At 36.2% G+C, this 23,153-nt stretch overlaps 1 protein-coding gene across 3 annotated transcripts in view; it reads left to right on the top strand.

The window, feature by feature from the left end:
- ZFPM2 (zinc finger protein, FOG family member 2) overlaps nucleotides 1-23,153 on the top strand; it is a 449,708-nt gene that overhangs the window by 100,478 nt on the left and 326,077 nt on the right. For 2 of the 3 annotated variants that reach the window (XM_078072094.1, XM_078072093.1), the window contains one exon: nucleotides 19,096-19,197. The exons of the other annotated variant lie outside the window; for it this stretch is intronic. In XM_078072094.1, coding sequence (XP_077928220.1) covers nucleotides 19,096-19,197 — 102 coding nt within the window. The remainder of the gene's footprint in view (nucleotides 1-19,095; nucleotides 19,198-23,153) is intronic. 3 annotated transcript variants of the gene reach the window in all.

Raw genomic sequence — 23,153 nt, 5'->3', positions numbered from 1 at the left:
AGCAACTGGAGGAGTTTTTAGTATGTTACTGTTGTCAGGTGGGAGCTCTTCTATATTAGCGATTCTTGGATAAAGACTCAGAGACAGTAAGTTTCATGGTGGGGTTGACATGGAGCAGTTCTAAAACTGGTCTACTGTTATTAATTATTTGCAGGAAGAGTTCACTCATTGAAATACCCAAGTTTGTTGATGACTGAAATTAAATAAATAGGTCTTGGGTTACAGTCCAAGAGAATGTCACAGGATATGTGAACAGGAAGAGAAGTGTCAGGTCACTATCACTGTAGGCTAGGAGAACATACTGTCATTAACAAAAGAAACACCAAAGAAACTATGTCAGTGAGCTTTGAATTATTAATGATTATCTGGAGAAGGTAGTGAGGGTCCCTACAAAGTGTTTCCTGGTGACATCATCTCTAAACAAAGGCTGAAAGGGAAAAGGATGCCATCAAAGTTGATTTGGGAAGAGAAAAAACCTTACTTAGAATCATAGGATCTATGTATGGAGAATGGTCAGAGAAATCACTGGGTGAAGTGTTTAGCCTAAACAGATGAATGAAATATTAGATGTCTTCAATCTGGAAAGATTAAGGTTGAAAAAAGGGGGCATAATGGAAATTCATAAAATAAGGTTACTGATATAGTGTAACAATGGACATTTTTTTTTTTAAGATTTTATTTATTTAACAGAGAGAGAGATAGCGAGAGCAGGAACACAAGCAGGGGGAGTGGGAGAGGGAGAAGCAGACTTCCCGCTGAGCAGGGAGCCCGATGCAGGGCTCGATCCCAGGACCCCGGGATCATGACCCGAGCCGAAGGCAGCCGCTTAACCAGCTGAGCCACCCAGGCGCCCCTTACAATGGACATTCTTAACACATTCAAAAATATTTGACACAGTTTGTTTGCAGAAATTAAAGGTTATAAAATAGAAAAATGCATAGCATATTAAAGAAAATAGAATAAAACCTGAGTTACTCAGACTTGGTTTAACTCTAGCCCAGAAGTAATTAATACCAAACCAAAAGCAAACATAAGCAGATATTTAATTAGATTGGCAGAAGCTTCCAATTCTGTTCAATAAATAAATTCAATTCAACTCAACCCATATATTAAGCATCTGGTATGTGCCAGACCCTCTTCTCGGTGTTGTGGATACAGCAGTAGACAAAAGTCAATCTCATTCTCAGGGAGAGAGACAGACAATAAATAAGCAAACTCATATTGTATAATATGATGGGTGACTTTGAGCACTATGAAGAAAAGCAAAACAGGTAAGGGTAATTGAATGATGGTGTGTGTGTGTTTGTGTGTGTGTGAGAGAGAAGGAGATCGAGAGAGAAGAGAAGAGAGAGAGGGGGAGGGAGGGGGGAGAGAGAGAGAGAGAGATTTTATAAGAGTGATGGAGAAGGTGAACTTTGAGCAGGCACCTGAGGGAAGGGAGTGAGCTCCCAGTACTCAGGGTGGAATCTGTCCTACCTATGGAGGGTAGTGTTGCAGGAAGCCAGAAGAGGACAGCAGAGTGCTGGGGAGTAGGAGAGGTGTAGTCATACCTGTGCAACTTGCTCTAGGAATCTGCTGGATTCCCACCCCCTATGGAAGGCTTGAGTGAGCCACAGAGGGGAGCCGAGGTGTAACTGGGAGAAGAGGCATGGTCATGCCATGTTTGTTTATACCTAGAAAAGAAAGGCCTGCAGAAAGTAAAGGTTCAAGTAGGAAATGGAAACAAGCAATTTGGGGAAGCTGTCAGGAGATACAGATAACCCCAATCAGAATCCTCCCTTTAGCCAGGGGCTTGATGAGCCTCCATCTGTAGCTCATTAATGTAGTTTCCGGAAGAGCAGTTTGGGGTGTTTGAGGATGATATGAGTCACTTTGCTCCCTTCCACAATACCACATCCTTGTATCAGAAAGATAAAGCGTAGAAGATGTGAATATCAGTGTTGGTTTTATCATTGTGCTTAACTATTTCTGCCAGTGGTTTGCCAGACTCATTGAAATGTCCCTCCCCAACATTCCATTTCTTTCTTTCTCTCAGTTTATGTAGTTTTGTAGTTTCGTTTAAAACTTAAGAAATCACTAAGGAAAAGCCATATTTCTCTTTGGTAACAAACCCAAGCCAAGATCATAGGCATTTATCCCCCTTTTCCACGTTAAGGTAAAGCAACAAAAATGTTATCTACATCCTTAATACTGAAAAGAAGAAGAAAAAAAAGAACACACTTCATGCAGACTTGGTGGGGGGACTAGAAACTGTTTTTCGTTCCATCCAGTGTCAAACATATGCACTGTTTCGTTTCCTATTTTCTTTTTATTTTCCTATTATTATTTTGAGTTTGGAAAGTCTGTTTACTTGTATTTCATAAACCTGCTCAATCATGATGCTTTCTTTCCTTTCACTTTTGCCTCTAATGACATGTGTTGCCTCCTCTGTTGCTTGGGCAACTAGAATCAGAATCTGCAAAAGGCAGCTCTTACCATAATCACTTTGAGCTCAATAAAGAAGGCGATCTTTACAGGCAACTTAGTTCCTTTTTTCTTAACGGGATTAAGAAGCTGAGCTTTTAAAATTCTTGCATATAACATTGACATTTCCAGGGTATGTTTGGACCAGGGAGTTCAAAGAGAAGGCATAAAAGAGAAAAGCCAATATGACTTTGTTTTTTACCTTGCTGGAGGAACTGTTTGTGCAAATCGCCTATAAGCTTATTGACCTGAATCTTGACTCCTTGTTTTCTCTGGATTTGGCTGGAGTGGAGACACTGATGGAGCCCTGATAGAGCTGATTGAACAGCCCCCAGCTTTGCTTGGCACAGACCTCCCTTCCCTTCTGCGCCACCTCCCCCTCCTTCCACATGACATTATTGTTCCTTGGCAAACTCTGTTTTCCTGGACCCAGTACTTCTTCTTCTTCTTCTTCTTTTTTTTTTTTTCACATTTACTTTAAAATCCTTAAATTTTTCTTACGTAAGTCATATAACAATGCAAAATGGAAAGGAATTCCTTTTAGAATATAGAAATAGAGGCTATATTTATGTTGGGCTTGTACAATTTTTATCTCATGAGATTGGAAGAAAAAATAATACCTGTGACATTGTAGTATCAGCCTTTTATGGCCATCTTAAAATCCCCCAAACATAGTTTTTGTTTGGAATCAGATTTTGTTCTTAAACCACAATTATTGGAATAAATAAGAGAGCATTTGAAGGCAATTTGTTCTTACAGGGACTCAGCGTTTTCTTGGTTTTGATGGAACCAGGGGGTGTACAAATTTTGTCCATGACTTACTTGTGTTTTATATATGAGGGTCAGATCAAGCTTTGTCTGTCTACCTCATCTCTGATCCCAGATATATCAGCATAATAAATTCAACAAAATTAAAATGATTGATTTTATGCAGTGTTGAAATGACTCATGATGATATCATTCATATGAATCATGTATGATAATATAGACTACTTTTTTGCATATTATAAACTCAAGTTATTGTTTTGTCTGTAAGCTGACCACCAACACATCTTCAGTGTGCAGTCTAAAAACAAAGATATTTTTGAAATGTTAAAACTTGATAAAATATTTAATTACCTAATTCTCTCATTATTTATGAAATAATTTCATATTGTAATTAAGTGTATTTCATTCTGCTTCTACCTGACTACATAAGATGTCAAGAGATACTTGCTTAAGTTGTAGTTATATTATTATTTTACATCAGCATCGTTGTTGATAATAAAAATTGAAAATTAATATAAAATCATGTTTTACCATTTAGAGGAATTGCCTTTTTGGTTTCATGTTTAAATTTTTGTAAGAGAAAGAACATTTTTTGACCTGCAAAATTTACTATAGTTTGTTGTTTTCCCTACAATGTTGAAAGTCAGAAGAAGAGTAAGAATTTATTTAATTTCCTGGTACTATATATATATATGATATATAATATAATAATATAAATGATAATATATATATGCATCTGGATATTAAAAGACATCTGCATTGTTCATTGTTTTTTTTTTTTTTGGTTTTTTTAAAGATTTTATTTATTTATTTGACAGAGAGAGACACAGCGAGAGAGGGAACACAAGCAGGGGGAGTGGGAGAGGGAGAAGCAGACTTCCCGCTGAGCAGGAAGCCCGATGCGGGGCTCCATCCCAGGACCCTGGGATCATGACCTGAGCTGAAGGCAGACGCTTAACAACTGAGCCACCCAGGCGCCCCTGTTCATTGGTTTTTTTTTTTACTTTTAATCTAGATGCTGAATTAATCATTAATTTTAGCTGAGTACTATAAGGGAGAGCTACTTCTTTGTAAGTCCTTTTATTGTTACATTTTCTCAGTGATATTTTGGGTAGAATGAAGAGCCCATGTTCCTTGGAGAAAATAGTTTTGATCAAGTTGTAATTGTATAAATAGCCATTTTTAATTAAAAATGTTTTTTTCTATTTTATTTTGTTTAAAATATATATATATAACAATTCATACAGGTCTACAATAATATTTGCCAGTCATTTACATCTACTACCTCTTAATTTATTTTTCTATTTAAGGAAAATTTAAATTATGAACATAGCATTAGCATTAGAGAACCCTGGGAAGCTAATTTATTTTAATTATATGGAATTAACATAGTTGACAGCCTTGAATCTGATTGTTGGTCACATTATGATTTTAGATAAAATGTTATCATTTTAGAGAAACTGATCTCTTAGAAGGAGCCATGTATCCTCTACTTTTTATCCTTAAATTTCGTAAGTGATTTGAGAAAATTTTCTTTGTTCTGCGCTAGCATATTTGAGATTTAAATCAAATAAGATTTTCGAAGTTCCCAATCTCCTAATATAAAATTCATATTTTCTTGTGAGTATGTAAAACTTCTCACAATGTTTTGATTATCATTTGAGAAGCAACAGGAAGCATGAAAGAATTTGCCCTTCCACTACCTGGCGGGATAATCTTTATCTCTGGTGGGCCTAAATGTAGAGTGTATAAAAGGGGGTGAAAGCTGTGGTACGATGAATTTAATTATAGTCATAAAGTCAGTCACTTTTTTGTTGTTCTTAAAAGGTCAAGTAAAAATAATTGGATGTGTTATACCAATGGAGTAAATACTGAGAAGGAATGCAGATCGCTCTTTCAGCTCCTTTTTTGTAGTTCAGTGAGATTCCAGAGATTGGCATTGAGACTACGTACCAATTATAATAATTATAATAATGGTAATAACAACTTTCATTTGCTGACTTCTCCTGAAAAGCAGACATCTTGCTGCATGTGTATCATCTCTAATCAACTGACTGTCCTGCAGGGTAGATGCTGTTTTCACCTGTGACTTTCAGAGGGTCAGTAACTTGGCCGAAGTCACAGAACTACTAAAGGTTAATACCGAATTTAAACTCAGGTGGTTATACTTATGATTATAATTATAATGATTATTATACTGATTTGGTGGCATGAGATAAGCCACAGTTTCTCACTGCCTGTTTCTTGCGAAGTTGTTTTCAGGTAATCCAAATGAGTGGGGACAACCCAAAATGGGTGTACTTGGGCTGAGTCCCTGTAAGAACAAACTGCCTTCAAATGATTGATTTAGCCAGTAATAAACGGCAAAAAAAAAAAAAAAAAAAGTGTTTACAAATCCGTCAAAACTATTTGAATAGGAATTTCAGCCCTGTAGAAATGTTTGCAGAGTGAACTCTTGAAAACAGCTTGACCTTAACACGAAATGAGACCCAATAAAAAGTGGAGAAAGGAAGGAAGGAAGAGGGGAAGAGGGCATTGTTTGCAGGGAAAGCTCAGGGCACTGTGGAAACTTTTTGCTTTTCTGAAGGAAATGCAGTGCAGCAGATGGGAAGAGTGGAAGTGAGATAAACATAGGAACTGGAAAAGTAAGCAATACATTCTAACAGGTTCTGTATCAGAGATCTGGAGAAGCGGAAAGATTAGACAAGGGACTGTCCTGAAACTTGACTGTGGCTGTATCTCAGCCCGTCTTACGTACATACCGGAGGTGGAAAGTGGAATTGCTCAGACAGAAGGCTGTGATTATATTTTTCTGACAGTGAGAAGGGAAAGTCTCTTTAAGGATCATTTTTCAAGATAGAGATTTATCGAGGTGGAAATCTACAGATATATAAAACACGTTGCCCCCCTACCTGTTTAACAATGGGATGTGATGTCATTTCTCTTGTTGCATAGAATTAGCGCAGGGCAGTCTATTTTTGATTTAGATGAGCTTTTTTTAAATGCAAATTGTGGTCCAGTCTAGTTAACCAACACTGAGAACCTCTATGATTTGTTTTTGGCCGCAGAAGCATTGACATGTGTGAGTGTTTATACATGACCACACATGTAGGGAGGCAAAAAGGGGAATATATAAAGAATGTTCTCATTTCTTAAAGATACAGTCATCTAGGAAGGAAAGGAAAACGGGTATAGGTGAGAAAGGGAATAAATATAAGGGGTGGAGAAAACGTTACGTTTGGGCTGGTAAAGGAAGGAATATGTTCTTTCTCAAGCTTCCTTGTTGTATTGTGCATCTTTCTAGTAAGGAAGCTGTTCACCAACACACACCTGCGTCATCCAGTCCTTGAGCCTTGGGCTCCTATATCCTGTCCTGGTGGCTGAATACCAAAGGGAATACTGAAATACAGAAACTCATAACAAGAAACAATTCTACAAAGATATAGAATGATACTAAAAAAAAATGGACAAGGAAAATAGCCTATATTCTAAGGAAAACCCAATTTAGAAAAGAATGATGTTTTCTCTGTAATACTGGTAGGCGTGTTGGAGAACTTCTAAGGTAGCCCTAAAAATCAGTTCACTAAGAAAAGGAATGAACTTCAAAAATCTACATAAAATGTGTATCTTATTTTTACACTTAAATTGCCAAATCAATATTAGATATATTCATTTACCTTTTTAGTTTATTTAGTGATTGTTTAGCTATTTTGATATCGAATGGTACATGAACGTAGGAGAGTTCGAGGCAGTGTAGTGTAGCTTCAGAACCCCTCACTTGCATAGACTCCTTCCATGACCCTGACCTAATTTTGTAACTATGGCTTTGTATTCTTCTTCTAAAGAGGGCCTCCTAAATTATATAAGCTCTAGGCTCCAAAAAGCCTGAATCAATCCCCGTTAGTACCTTTAGTCAATATGAGTGAGCTCTAGGAGATAGCAATGAATGTTAAGTTTGGTTTCAAATTCCTATTTTTTGGAAAACCTTGAATAAGATTCCTAAAATGTTTTGGCATTTAGATATCTGAATTCCAAATCTATTATCATTATAGGGTAAGTTACCCTGTGCCTGTAGAGACCACAGATACTCGTGAAAGTGCTGGGTTAAAAATTAAAGCAGAGGGCCACCTGGGTGCTCAGTCATTAAGTGTCTGCCTTCGGCTCAGGTCATAATCCCAGGGTCCTGGGATCGAGCCCCACATCGGGCTCCCTGTTCCCTGCTCCACGGGAAGCCTGCTTCTCCCTCTCCCATTCCCCCTGCTTGTGTTCCCTCTCTCACTGTCTCTCTCTCTGTCAAATAAATAAATAAAATCTTTAAAAAAAATTAAAGCAGAGAGGGGAAAAATTCTCCCACGTTTCTAAAAATCTGGGCGATGCTGTGGATACTATCTATGTTTTTCCTGCGTTATCACCAGCAGCCAAGGACCTCTTGCTGGCCCTGAGGGAGGAGGTGGTGTGGGAAGACCTTGTGGTAACAAGAGTCTAAATGGGTCTTCTGATAACATACTTGGGACTCTGACTCGTGGTAGAAGCTAGATATGGATCTGAGTTGGGACGAGGCTAATGTGACCTAGAATAGTTTTTTATGCAAACTGCGTCAGGATTAGATTCAGCTGTAAGAATAGGTTCCTGGAAGCTGCCACAAAACTCTCCTGCTTACATCCCATTGTCCAGAACTTACTCTTAGGAGTGGTCCACCTCACTAAAAGGGAGGCTGGCAAATGCGGTCTTTATGATCAGGTGGCCACATGCCCAACTCTACATTCTGTTACTATGAAGAGTTTTCAGCTTATGCAAAGGGCATAGATTTTATTTGTCTTTACTTCCTGACTCAAAGCATTATGCCATCAGTCCATTCAAAATGCATGCTTTATCCAGTTTGATAAATATTTATTGAACATGTACGATATCAGACATTGTGGGCCATGCTGTGGTTAGCATGTAAGTAAACACAGGGAAGCCCCTGGCTATTCTGGAGTTTACGTGATCGTGGGGAGGCAGACATTAATAAAATAATCGCACAAGTGGCCCAGGGTGGTTTGACATAGTGAGGAAGGTGAGAGAAAGTGTCCTTAAGAATGCAATACTTGAGCTGGCATCTAATGCTGAATAGGCATTAAGTAGGTGAAAAGAAGTAATAGTGTTTCAGGAAGACAGGACAACATGTTTTTGGCAAGAGCTTGACGAGCAGGCAAAGAGGACAATGGAGATTGTAGTGTGATTTGACCCCAAAGAGATGGGTTTAGGTCAGAGGGATGGCAGTGATCCAAGATGAGGGATAGAAATGATGAGAAGAAGCGTAAGAGAGGAAGACAGATATCGTGAAAGCTGAAGCATTAAATGCAAATCTGAGCTTCCCATAAGCCATTGTAGAGAAAGAAAATGGGGGTAAGGTGTAATAGCGATTGCCAAGCAGTAGGAAAAATAGGGTTTATCAGGAGAAATAGTTGTTATCTTCTATTTTTGAGCTCTGAGAATCATTCGTCATTAGGGTATTTGAACTAGAGTTGGATAAAGGACATTCAGATATGGACCGAAGTTGTTAGTTGCTGTCCCAGAATATGCATTCTCCATTGGGCTTTTGCACTTTGGATGTGTGGTTTGAATAAAGTCTATTTATAATTAGTAAATTATATTGTAGTAATGGAACACTATGGTAATGAGTAATTACTTATGAATCATGCTCTTAAAAGGATTATGAGAGAGGAGAGGCCTCTTTGGGATGAATCATTTTGTTAAAAAGGAAAGAATAAACAATAAGATTGTATGGAAAGCAGTGTTCAGATATTACCTTCTTAAATTGGCTTGATCTTTCTGTGTGGATCGGCCTGGCTTATTGAAGAGACTATTTCAGAGATTGTGAGATTTGGCTTTACTTTTTGTTGTTGTTGTTGATGATTCCTTAAATGAATGCTAGGTTTGAATCTTGAAGACTGAAGCAGCAAACTGAAGAAATAGTGGTGTCTTGATAACAGAACAGATCTGTGAAAGATAAATTACAGTTCAGAGTATCCTCACTTAGAGGTTATCAGGCATAACTTTCATCTTTGGAGCAAGAAGTGCCTTAATTATATAGAATCCTCCTCTGAATGGAATAGAATTGTTTCAGTGTTTTTTTGGGGGGGGGAGTAGAGAGGGAGGTAGGGAGAAGAGGAAGAGATAATAAGAAAAAATACTTAAATATATAAGCTTTGAAATACACATTTTAGAAGCATCTTTTAAAGTAGGGTGTTTTTTTATGCTCCCATACTTGCTTTATGTATTGACTCTTTCAAGTGCCCATTGAGAGAAATAATGAGAAGCAAAAATTCTTGAATGATATACTGCTGAGAATTTGCCTTCTTTTATCTTATGTGGGAATTTCCCTTATGCTCCAGATCTTTAGTGAACTTAAATGTTGAGAAAAGCTCTTTTCACATGGAGGATGATAGTCACATCTGGGATAAGTGTTTAGGATTAGGACTATAGAAAAAATTTATAAATCACTGTTCTGTCTTCCTAAGTTATTAATACTTTATTTGTGACTTTTATATAAGTACCATAAACATCAGCATGTTCAATAATTTCCCCTTTCTAGCTGTAATAGAATACCACAAATTACAGTAGTCATCCATTAACTGTAGAGATTGAGTTTCTTCTCAAAATAGCAGGCGTAGCTCTGGACCACTGTCATCAACTGTTCCAGAATTGTTTCCTCATCCAGGGTCTGAAAATTTATAGTCCAATAAATGTGGACTCTATTCTTTTGATCTGTTTAATTGCTCATATTCTGGAATATGAAAAAAAGGTTATTGCCAAAGCAATGACATATTAGATAGGTTAAGGAAATCACATGCCTTTTTGAAAATAATTGTCCACTGAATGTAACTATCCAGAATATGGCAAAACCCTCCATTTTCTTATAAACTTGTAGCAAGTCCAAGGGAGACTTGGGTCAGCGATTCGCAGTGTAACGGACCTTTGCTTTTCAAGTGGTTGAAATCTTTAGATTTAGGTGTTAGCAAAAAGGGGTAACAATTGCATAGTTCTATTTTTGTATCTGGTGATATAACCGTATGTACAATTTGGCAACGCAGAGTTAATTTACCACGACACTTTTGTTTGGTTAATCTATTACCAAACTGTTGTTTTAAGCCCAACAATATCATGCGGCTATTAGGCAAAGCAAACAAAAACTGAATCTTAAACTTAAATGTCCTCGCCCTTCAATACGAAGCTGTAGTGTTCTGTTTTTGACTGTTACAGTCCTTTAACCAAAGCTATCTTGTCTGATGATAAAACCATAAGTGTATGAAGCTCACACATATTTCATCTCTTTTATGACCTTATCTTTCATGAGCGGCTTCTGTGAAGGTATCCTAACTATAGGAAGCACCTGGAAAACATATGTGATATCTATTCTCTGATAAGCAGTGTGAACAAGAAAGTAGATCTGTCACTTCTGAACTGTTCATTGTTAAAAAATACTTTGATGATTTAGCTGATTGCAAAATACATTATAGGGATGACTAACAGCTACAGCAACACTCCTAGTCAAGAAAGTTCAATAGTTATATTGTACAAGAATTTCTATAAGAGGTTAATATTGATAGGAACTACATGGATTAAAGGAGCAGGGCTGAGAAGGGCTGTTTTCTTGTTTGACTGCTCGCAAACCCTGCTGCTATTTGTGCTGAAAAAGTGGCTTTCTCAGAACGTGGCAAATCTTTAATTTATACAGGAATGTCTAACGTTGAGTGAAAAGATGTTTGTGTTTTTGAAATTATTTTTGCCTAGCAAGGAGAGCCACTGCTTTTACCACCTTGAGCAACAATACCTAATATAGAATTTAAAGATTCAGTTTCATGTGTTCGAAAGACTATATTCTAGTGCATTTCCCCGAGTCATTTGTGCTGTGTATTATATTGCTCAATAACACCTTCAATTTCCTCCTATAGGGCTCACATTGATTCTCAAAACTAGACTAAGGAAAATGGAAGGGCCCACAAAATATGTATGATATCTTTTAAAAGAGCAACAAAAGAGTTTAATCTTGCAATGGAAAACCATTAACTCCATAGCCATAATTTTAGGAATATTATAGATTTTGTTACCGCTTGACATTTATTCTGTTTCATCTTTTTACGAATTGGTCTCTGGATATATATTGGTTATCCCATTAAATGTGTTTGTGCTTTGCTAAAAATACACTGAAATTTCTATTTAAAAGTATGTGAATAAAGAATTTAGCAAGTAAATGAATGGATGTCAAATGCATTTCTAGTTCTTTCTGTAATTCTCTCTCTAGCATCCTTTTCTCTCTTCCTTTCCTCTTCCTACCAACAAAGCTTTTGAAGCAATATCTTAACAAACTTGTCATTATTATCTTGGCTATTAATTATTCATGCCATTTTTTCATAAGCTACTAGGAGTACTGATTTCAAACATATAAGAATCAAAAAATGGATAGAAGGAAAAAAAAACAACAGTCAGTAAAGTCATTTCCATTCAAATCAAGAAGAAGCTGGAGCTGGATTTGTATCAAAATAAAGTTCTATTTATAAATTTTCCATGAGAATAAATATATTGAAAGGGAAGAAGCAAGTCCCTATTGTGAGGGGGAAACAAATGGTGTTTCTTAAAAGTAGTTCAGAGATTTCACGTTCGATTAAATTATTTTTTAATCATTTCACTTTTCATTAGTAAAAAGATTAAAAATGAATTTGGTAAAAACATTACCATAAAAATGAGAGTTAGTTTCCTGAGATAAACTTAGAAGATGAAGGGTCTAAAAGTTGACAAATGTGACATATTTTAGTTATTAAATAGAAATAGTGTGCTGAAGGCAATTAATTAGCAAATGTAATGGTACTGTAGTAGGTTATGGTAAAAAGAATGAAACCAAGATCTAATTTTATCACTTGTCAGTGAGCAGTGGTAATTGATTAAGCACCTATGTGTAGTTGACTTTACCAGGTTCTGGTTTTGTTTTGTTTTGTTTTGTTTTGTTTGGTATACTTTAGAAAAAATCATGCCTATAAATATTATATCCTCAAACATTTCATTTTAATATGTAAGCATAATGAAGAAACAGGGCTTATAATATGGAGAGGAGAAGCAACTATCAGATCACATCCAGTTCTCTTTGTTGCTTGATATTCAGTAGAGTTTCACTGTAATATCCTAATAGGATATTGGAGTATGGTCACTGGAGTCAGACTAGCTTGGGGTCAGTTCTTGGATCTGCTAGCAATGTGTAGGCATCTTCTGAAATACAGGGATACTGTACAGGCTGAATTGATGCGATGTTCATAAAGCATTTAGCTAGGGCTGAGTGGTACTCAAGAAGTGGTAGCCATGTTTCGGTTTAATATAGAACCCAAGCTTGAGGACATGTTCTCTGCCTTATTCATCTTTATGATTTTAGTATATGGCACATAGTAGATGTTGAGATGAATATAAATTTAATTTCAACCCATTTAGTTTTCTGCACTCAAGTGTATTACTTTGTATGACATTCTTATGTTTTTGGTCATCTTTCCCTTTTTTTGGCATTTTTTTCTTTAAGAAAACATGATTAAATAATTGATCAAGGGCTCTAAACTATTCTTTTGTCTTAGATTTATTTTTATTAATGTGATATATATACTGCACATTGACCCAGTTTTTAAAATAGCTTAAAACGGTTGCAAAATGTACTTTCTTTTGAGCTGTTAATTGTATACAATCAACTATCTTTACAGTGTTTCTTTAACTAAATACTCTGCAATATTTATTTTCAGTAGTTCTAATTATATGTGCTGCATAATGAAACAAATTAGAGCAAATTGTTCCATGAATCAGGATTATCAATACTGAGTATTGCTCCAGATGTTGGTGTAAGTTGAAATCTAAGCTCTATAGTTCCATTTTGGCAGTTAAGTGACATTTAATGAAAGTATTTTATTATGTGAAATTACTAGTTCAATCAAGCCCCTAATAGGCTGAATTATAATATTTTCATTTTGAGTGATTTACCAAATTTCTCTGTGCATCAAGGATCTGCTGAGATTTGTAGTCATCCTGCTATTTTCTTTTCTCAGTAGATAGTAGATGAGGATGATCCTGGGTAAATTTAGCCTAGACTGAATAAAAGAAGGGACTTGATTCCTTTAACCATCATACAGTAGCAGCATTTCTCAAACTATTTCTCTTTGCATCCTAAAACTTTGTATGGATTCTGCTTTTGCATCATTGAAATGTCTTTAGTTTCACCACCATTTTTTCTGCACAGCAACTTAATTACTGTAATGTTTTTTATAAGGATTTTTTTGGGGGGGAGATAGCTTTCATTTTTAATCTAAGAAATGATTTTCAATCATGGAGCCTCAGGGCATCAAACCTACAGAATTCAGGTTTATCTCAGGTTATGCCTCCAAAATTTCAGAAATTTTATTGGCTCTTTCCTCCAGGAAACTTCTGCACCAAGTCTGGGTTAGGTGTCATGCCTATGGGCTCCTGTCACATGTTGGACTGCTCCCATCAAAGTATTCACCACATGAGATTGCAATCTATTGATCTGTCTCTGTTTTAGTCTGTAAGTTATATTAGAAAAGGAACCATCTTTGTTTTATATTCTTAGTGCTCAGCACAGTGCCTGGGACTCAAAAGTTAATTTAATGTATTAATAAAGAATGGTTTATATCATCTCTGTTCAATAAAGATGAACATTTGTAGATTCAACTGGATTCTTTTAACATCTGATTTTTGTGATTATTGTGATTACTTTGTAATATAGTCTTCCAAACATAACTGTTTCCCACTATATTTCTCATTATTTTCCCTCTAAATATGTAATTTGCCTAATAAAATATTTCAGAGTAGACTTAACTATAGTCACAAAAATTCTGGGCAAGAATGTCTGAGACATGGGTTAGAGTGTTGTTATGGAATGAGTAAGGGGGAACTCAGAGACCAGATATCTGACAAAATGTGTTCATAGAAACTCAATAAATATATGTTGGTTACTGTATTTGTGTCACATGATCATAGCACCCTCCTACTGAAATACCTCTAATGCTTTTCACTGCCTTCAATATGAAGAGCTCTGGAATTAATTATCCTAGCTTCTCCATGGTCAATGTCATTTTATGCTTCTGGTCTCTGAATTTCTATATCTTATGTGTTTTCATTCGGAATTATTTATTGACCACCTTGATTGTAGGTTTTAATCAGTGGTTATTTCTGTTATGCATATTACCTAGCTCCTTTACTAGATTATATGGTCCTTAAGAGAAAGTATATATCTCACTGTATCTTCAAAACTATGCATTGTAAATGTTAATGATTGATCAAATTGTGCATGGCACCACATGTTTCCCACAATTTAAATGTAATAGTAAAATTCAGAAAGATGTACTCCTTTGTGTGGCCACCAGGGTGGTATAGTTAGTATTTGAATATAAAACTTAACCTCTCCAAGTGGTTCTACCCAGAATTTTACTATCTGAGCCTTGTGTATGTAATTTTTAACAGCATGTCTCATGCTTGCTTCATTATGTGTTGCTCTGGGATTATTCAGCTCTTTCAGGTGTGCACAGTTCTGTACTCAGCTGGTGGGGGTGGTGCATGGCAGAGGCAAGAAAAGGTGTTTTGGAAAGAATGCTAGACTGGCAGTTAGGAGACTCAAATTTAATTCCTAACCTTGAATAAACTGCTGTTTTTGTGACTTTTACGATGCCCCTCATGCTCTCCCGTAATCCTACTTCCTGCTTGTTGAGGAAAGGACATCTACCAAAAGCTGCTTCAATCAGTCACACCGTGATGGCTGGGAAGCACTTATTGTTCAAGCATGAGAAGGTTCGGGAATGGTGCCTTATGCAGATATAAATATGGTAGCTATAAGATCAAACATAAGTTACTGATCCTGTCTGTGCATCAATTTTGTAGTTAGTAGATTTCTCTAATTTGGCTCAGATCATCTCCTGAGTCCCCTCCTTGTTTCAAGATTCATAAGACATGAGAAAAGTGCTTGGAAGGAATAGATGCTGTTTAAAATTATAGGTTGCATTCTCTACTCTTCACTATTGGGGAGGACACTTTCCTTTATAAGCTCCCCTGCATTATTGTCCTGAGTTAAACCTCCACTCAGAAGTGGAAATGCAATCAAAAGCTTATTGGAGTAGATGGCAGAGTCTAGTGTGGATTCTAGTGTCCATGAAGAGTGAAGTGTTGTAAAGGTCATATTTCCCCCAATTAGGTCAGGTATCCTGGGGGTACTCAAGAAGGTTAGGGTGCTATACTGATTATTGCGTTAAGTAGCATTGAATCAATTGGTGAGAAAGTTTTCAAGTTTCTTATATTCTTTGTGTATCAGTGAGAATGTTTCGTCTTTATATTACCATGACTTAAATAGCTTAACTTGTTACTTTTCCTTTCTATTACAGGGAAATGAAACCAGAGACTCAGAGTCTAAATAGACATAATATGGAGAAATTGATAATGTTACCTTTATTTTTATTGTATTTATTTTTATTATTACCTTCTATTATGGGCATCTAATACTGATTTTTCTTTTATAGCAGCGATAAGGAGTTTTGTTTTTAAAAATATGTTTATATGTTATAAAAAGTGAGTCTATTTAAAGAAAGTTTACTACAAATTATTGTATAAGCCATGACTGGATGAAAACCATGAACATAATAGTGCTTCAGTAGAGTCCCAGAAGAAAACTTGGTCAGTGGATTTCACTAAAGAGAGTTTGGTGAAGGGACAGTGTATGAAGTGTGGATAGGGTTAAGGGAACCAAACCAACAAGGGATGTGAAGCACCCAGGGGCTGGAAACAGTGGGAAGCTGTTAGCCCTCCTGATCTGAAGAGTCACGGGACGTGACAGTGATGCGGGAGCATGGGAGAAGCAGGCAGACCACTTCCCAGGAGTGCTAACTGTACAACACAGCCATTGCTTACAACTGGAGACCATCCAAGAGGATAGAATGGAGGGATACGGACCTGTCTTCCCTCTTCCTGCCCTCTAATCCTCTGATCTTGTCAGTGTCTCCTATTGATTGGATCCAACCAGAAATCAGAGAACACAGCAGCCCCAGTGATGGGGTCCACAGAATCCTGCCTCCATGGGGCACAAAGGACAAAGTAGAACATAGAGGGAGGAGAGTCAATGGAGGTGAACAGGAAGGGGCAAAGCAGAGAATGACCAGTTCATATAAAGTATCAGGGTTCTCTGCCAGAGCTAATACTGTAGGATTCCAGGCATGCCAGTCTGCTACCTGCATGGCATTAGTTCAATACTTACATATATGCAGGGATACTCTTTAAAGTATTTAACAACCGGTACAACCTGGGCTCTGACCAATCAGAGCCTGCTGAACAGGCTTTAAACCCTTAGTCTCTGGATTAGGGGAGGTATGAAGGGGCTCCCTAGACAGGGGCCAGGACAGGCAGGGTTGGGCTGAGCAGCACTTAGTTAGTTCAGGGTTCACAGTATTTGAAAATATAAGGCAGTAGAGCCTACTTGTCTATGCAGGCTGAGATTCATCCCTCTTTGTGTCTGAGAAGTGAGAGCAGAACTCTTCCACTGATCTTGTAAGATAATTGGTTGATGTGTCTATGTTGTTCTGTGTGACCTGCAAAAAGGAGCACAGATTAAAACTCTTATCTTACTCCTGGGCCTTTGTACCTTTCTTATGGCACTTGGACCTTGTCTTGCACTCTCATTATTTGTGAATTTACTCTCTTAGATGGGTTTTATACTACTTCCAAAAAGGTATTATATTTTTCCATGTATATCCTTCTATACCTATTACAGTTCCTTAAACATGGTAGATACTCAGTGTCTATTATTTTATGGAAAAAACTTCATTGCTATTCATGGTGATCATCCCGAAAAGAAGAGAGAACTCAGCTTTCAAAGATCCTTCAATTCCAGACATGGGTTTGGTGGTGTGGGGTATATGTTTTATTCTTGGTTACCTGCCAGAGCCAACGATCCTCTGTTGTGGAAATTATGACAACTGAACTGTCGCTGGGCTTCTGCATGCTCTCTACCTTTATTCCACTTTTTAAAATGATTCATTTTGTGAAGCTATATATAGAAATGAATATAAAATTTATGGAGTCTAAATTTCAAAATTCATCAACATCACATTAATGTCAATTGTAATAATAGTTTCCTGAAAATTTTGTAATTTCTAGGTTACTTGTAAAGCTTTTAAGAATTCAGTGCATTTTTTAAATAATCATATAAAGAATTAAGTACTATTATAGATTTGGGCAACTGTGTGGAAAATATTTACTGAATACTTCAGAGAAAGACTAGGTGGGTAAGCAATTTAATTTAAAAATTTTGGCATTATTAGATTCAGGGTTTAGTTGCCAGGTTTTTGGTATGCATTCTTTATTTCTGACATCACATTTTCTTGTATTCTATGTTCTGATCTCTATTATCATTGATAGTAGGTATATTATGGAATATTTTTGTGTGTACCATGTCACCATGGATTACTTTCCTATAAAGCAGTTACTTTATCACTTAAAGTGAAGGTACTTACAAATTAAACTTTTTACTTTTAAAATGCAATTGCATTGTTAATATATCTTCTTTGCCATGACTATACTTTTTGCTCAAAATATATTACATTTTTTTTTCTTATGTGGAAATGAAAGGCATGAAACAGTGTGAACTAGCTACACTTATCAAGAACAAGTATAGCTTGGGGACCTGGGTAGCTCAGTCAGTTAAGCATCCAACTCTTGATTTCAGCTCAGGTCATGATCTCAGGGTCGTGAGATCTGGCCCTGCATTGAGCATGCAATGGGGTCCGTGCTGGGCGTGTAGCCTGCTTAAGATTCTCTCTCCCTCTCCCTCTGCTTCCTGCCCTCCTTATGCTCTCTTTCTAAAAAAAAAAAAAAAAAAGAACAAGTATAGCTTTATAGCTTCTTGCGTTGTGAAGACTTGAGTCACTGGCTCATCTCATCTCATATGCTACATATGCTAATCATTCAATGATGGCCTTTTTATACCCATTTAAAAAATACAACCAAGTTTTAACAAGTTTAAAGCTGGGGGGAATTTGCAAAGTAATCTAAATTCAGCCCAACATGTAAATATGTCTTACCCCAAGCCTTCATTTGTTTTTGTTTTGCTGCATCTTGCCTTTATAAAAATGATTATTTGGAAATAGGAGAGCTAAGGTTTTCTGTACTGAGAGCAGTATAGTAATTGCATACTACTTTTTTATTTTCTTCTTTATATATAATTTTAATAACTGAATAAAACTCTTTTTTTTCCCTTTCACATCTTTTATTATTATTTTTTTTTACACTAGGGTTCACCCTTGGTTTTTTTTTTTTATTTTTTTATTGTTATGTTAATCCCCATACATTACATCACTAGTTTTAGATGTAGTGTTCCATGATTCATTGTTTGTGCATAACACCCAGTGCTCCATGCAGAACGTGCCCTCTTTAATACCCATCACCAGGCTAACCCATCCTCCCCCCACCCTAGAACCCTCAGTTTGTTTTTCAGAGTCCATCGTCTCTCATGGTTCGTCTACCCCTCCGATTTCCCCCCCTTCATTCTTCCCCTCCTGCTATCCTCTTCTTTTTTTTTTTTTCTTAACATATATTGCATTATTTGTTTCATAGGTACAGATCTGAGATTCAACAGTCTTGCACAATTCACAGACTAATGCTGATTTTCTTTATTATAAAGCCACAGTAGATATCAAAATGATAAATCATGGGCATTTTATCAGTATAATGACAACTATATGTAGCAAACATATACGTAGACATACGGTTAAGGGTATCCCTTTACCAGGATCTAAATGCCAAATAGAGAGCTTTAATTACTTCCCTTTCTGTCTGTGTGTCGATGTTTTCCAGGTGATGATGAAGGAGTCCAGGAGACAGCAGAATCAGATGGGGACACACAGTCAGAAAAGCCCGGCCAGCCTGGAGTTGAGACAGATGATTGGGATGGTCCAGGTAGGAAAGAAAATTTAAAATTCAATCATCTGTTGCTACTATCAGGGATTCACTTTTTTTTCCTTTAAATTTTAATTAGGTTGTAAAACTCTTAGAATCTCAGCTCGTGTTTGTATTTGTGTGTGTACTAAGGTTATGGTGGAAGTTTAAATAAACATCATTATTTAAAGAAGATTTTTATCTTTTTGTTAAAATACAAAAACCAGTGTTAACTTCTGCTTGAAATCTCCATCTTTTTTTACTTCATAGTCATCTAAGAATTAGTTCATTCTACTTGCCTTTTTTTTTTTTAACAGAAATCTTTATGCTATATCTACATTCAAATCGGGAATGATTTTTAAACTTTTAAGCAGGTAACAATACTATAAAGAAATATTTTCAATTTAGTCATGTTGTAAATCATAGACAAAATCTCAGTTTCTGTTTAGAAGTTTAGGCAGTATCAACAGATACTCCCATCTGATTCAAGGTTTTGGCAATATTTTCATTTTTACAAATGAAAATTAAATTTGCTTTTAAGAATCCTGATACTGAACCATTTTGAGAAACACAAAAATTGATCAAAATACTCCTAAACACCAATATAATTTTATGTAAATATGTACACTTCATAAGAACTCAATAAAAAAAACCTTTATATTTGATGCCAAGTAATTTACAATTGATGGTATATTTATAAATGGAGACTATTATGTCATAGGGCTTAAAGATATAAGCGAGTTTTTGTAATAGTTTTAGCCATAATTTCTAAAGCAGTAACATTTTTCATTAAGAAAGATCCCTATATTTCAATCACATTTTCACCCTTGCATGACTTTGCAAATTGCTCTCTGCTGTGCGTGAAGAAGAGAGAACTCCAGTGGTAATTTTCTGAAACCAGCAGCTGGAAAATATAATGCAAACAAAAATAAAGATGCAGTATAGCTGATTATTATGATGTCATTTCTAATGTTATTCATGATACACACAAATGTTTGTATTCTGTATGCTATAGCATAATGGTTCTACGAGACTTTGGATCAAAATGTGTTATATTTAAAGTACCATAATACCACGTTTTAAGAGTTTGAAAGACAGTGTAGACTTCTGGCATTTTCACCTTATTGCATAATGCTTCTGTCTTCTCAATGTAGGAAAGAACTCCTTTGATTAAAAAAAAAAAATCTTTGGAAAACTTTTTTTTTTTTTCTGATGGATTACATTTAATTTAAGAAGGGTGGATGAACTTTATACTGTATGGTTCTTTCTTCATGGAATTCGGTATGTATATGCTACTTAGAAGAGTTTTTACATTTAAAACTAGATTAGATGGCCTTTTGGATATGCCTACTTGCAAAGTGTGACTGTGGCTGCCCCCTCCATAGCGTAAACTTGGAGGGGGCAGCTTTTCTTCTTTCCTCAAGGCTGGGGCCCACAGTATTCCCTGGGACTTGGGAGTCAGTAAGCCAATTCAGAAGGTGGTAAATTATGAAACACAGAGTGCACAATCAATGCCACCTTTCCCAGGAAGCTTTTCCAGAAACAAACTTGCACTCTTAGCTTACAGAAAGAGAGACAGAGAGAGGAGCAAGAATGATGTGTCATTCAGGATGAGATTTTTCACTGTTGAGTTAAATTTATATTATGTATCTGATTTAATGAAATTTTTATTTAGTTATCATGAAAATGTTTATGCTCTTTTCTGTGGCACATGTGAATATGTAAATACTTTAAAGGAAAAATGTATCTCTCTAAGCAGGTGGGCCTATAAGAAAGTTCTTTTTTTTGTTTGTTGTAAAATTGATAACAGGTTTTTCCCTACAGATATTTTACAGCAAAAGGGGTTTTCATGATTTTGAAAGCCCTGAATTAATGAGGTTGATTCATAAAAAAAGAATATCTGTTGGAGGGCGGCCTGGGTGGCTCAGTCGGTTAAGCGTCTGCCTTTGGCTCAGGTCATGATCCCAGGGTCCTGGGATCAAGTCCCGCATCGGGCTCCCTGCTCAGCGAGGAGTCTGCTTCTCCCTCTACCTCTCCCCCCCTGCTCATGATCTCTCTCTCTCACTCTCTCAGATATTTAAAAAAAAGAATATCTGTTGGATATTTATTTTTTAAGGTAGAAATTTCATTACTTTCCTTCAGTCAGGACAAAGTTTAGTGACAGTTTCTCAACATGTTAGAAATTGAGCTCTCTGTTCTAAGGGTTTAGCTTCAAATTCTGGATTTGCCACTCTGTTGAGTGATTTTTGGCAAGTTGCTTATTCTCCCTGTTCCTATATCCTCATTTGTAAAATGTGGAAAATAGCATTCACACTTCTTAGGGATTTTGTGAGAATTAAATCAGATCACCCACATAAAATTCTACTTGTCATTATTATGGCTTTGGAATTGTTGAGCCTTGAAGGGGACCCATTTAAAATTCTCAGCATTTTTTTAAGGCCAGTAATATATCTGATACAATTTTTAAAATACTAAGCATCTAGTTTTGAATTTAACTGCAAATGATTGGTTAAGACATGAGGTTATGAGCCAGGCGTGATTTCAAGGTTCTCCTAATTTTAAAGTCCTCCCACCCAGTCCTGATAGTCACTCTAAGATAGACAGCTTTCTCTAAATAAAAATAGAACAGAATCAAAAGACCAGGAAATTATCTAAAGAATTTGAGGCATAGAGCTGACTTCATTTAAGATGGATCAGGATTTATCTTATTTTTAAAGAGTTTGAAAGAGTTTGATGGAAGACGACTCCACAACCTTTCTTGATGGCTCAATTCAGTAATGAATCAACTCTTGTTTGAAGTGTTTCATTTTTATCAAATGTAAATCCCCCAGTGCCAATTTTTTCCCCTTATTTGTTATCCAACTAAAAGGTACATTTAGTAATTGCTCACACCTTTGTTAACTCTTATGATTAGGCAGAACCTAAACAATCTTTAGAAAAATTATCTTACATTTGCAAACATTCCTATGGTGAAATTTTTTAATGTTTAAATATTTGTGATTCTTACTTAAATATTCTTCAAGTTTTTATGAATCTTTCACTGTTTGAAAGGAAAGCTAGACCCACACTAAGCTAATAGAGTTCAAGCCAATGTTAGTCATTATCTCATTATTTCAGTATTTCACACAACTGTTTTCAAGTTTCACTTTTCTTTTTTGCTCTTAAAAAAATTACCCTGATATTACCTTGCTTGGAATCTAAATGATAATGTTACTTGGTATCTACTATCTCTTCCTCTGCATTTGCCTATACTTCCTTTCTGTCTCTTTTTAAAATCAATACCCCTTCTTTTCTTTTATCCCCACATAAGCACTTCAGTTTACCAGTAGTCCTATACATTTAATTATTCAATGAACAATTATTGTGCACTAATAATTGTGGAAAGTGTAGGCAGAAGTCTAAAGGCATAGCATAATGCTGTCCACACTCTTTTTGATGCCATTTCTCTTCTTTAATCTTTTAAAATGATTCATGGATTGTCACTGATGCAACCGATAATTAAGCATGAGAACCCGATGCTCTAAACTACAGAAGAAACTGAACAACTTTTAAAGTCAGATCTGTGTTTGAGTTCGCACGCTGACATTTAACAGTCTTGTGACCTCAAGCAAATTAAACAGCTAGGGCCTCTGTTTGCTTATCTTTAAAATGGGAAGAAAAGTAACTACTTTGAAACTAACTTTGTTATGTGGATGAAATTTGAAAGATCGTGTATAGAAAGTATCTAGCAGATAGCTTGGGAGAGCTTGGGATTTGCTAGATGATAAGAGCCTTCCCTTACCCTAGAACCTCTCATGCAGTTAGAACGCTGACCTCATTTTGAAAATAGTGTTTATATCTCTGGCTCTCTCATTTAAGAAATCTTTAGAACCACAGTCCATGGCTGAAGTCTTGAGTGCTGACTTCTGTATTTAGATGTAGAGGGAGATGTGGGGGAAAGAATTCAGAGAAATCACTCTAAATCCATTCTCCACCTT

The sequence above is a fragment of the Halichoerus grypus genome, chromosome 5, assembly GCF_964656455.1.
Source record: "Halichoerus grypus chromosome 5, mHalGry1.hap1.1, whole genome shotgun sequence".
NCBI classification, from domain to species: domain Eukaryota; kingdom Metazoa; phylum Chordata; class Mammalia; order Carnivora; family Phocidae; genus Halichoerus; species Halichoerus grypus.
Note: the sequence above shows the minus strand (reverse complement) of the source record. Positions and strands in the feature narration are given on the sequence as shown.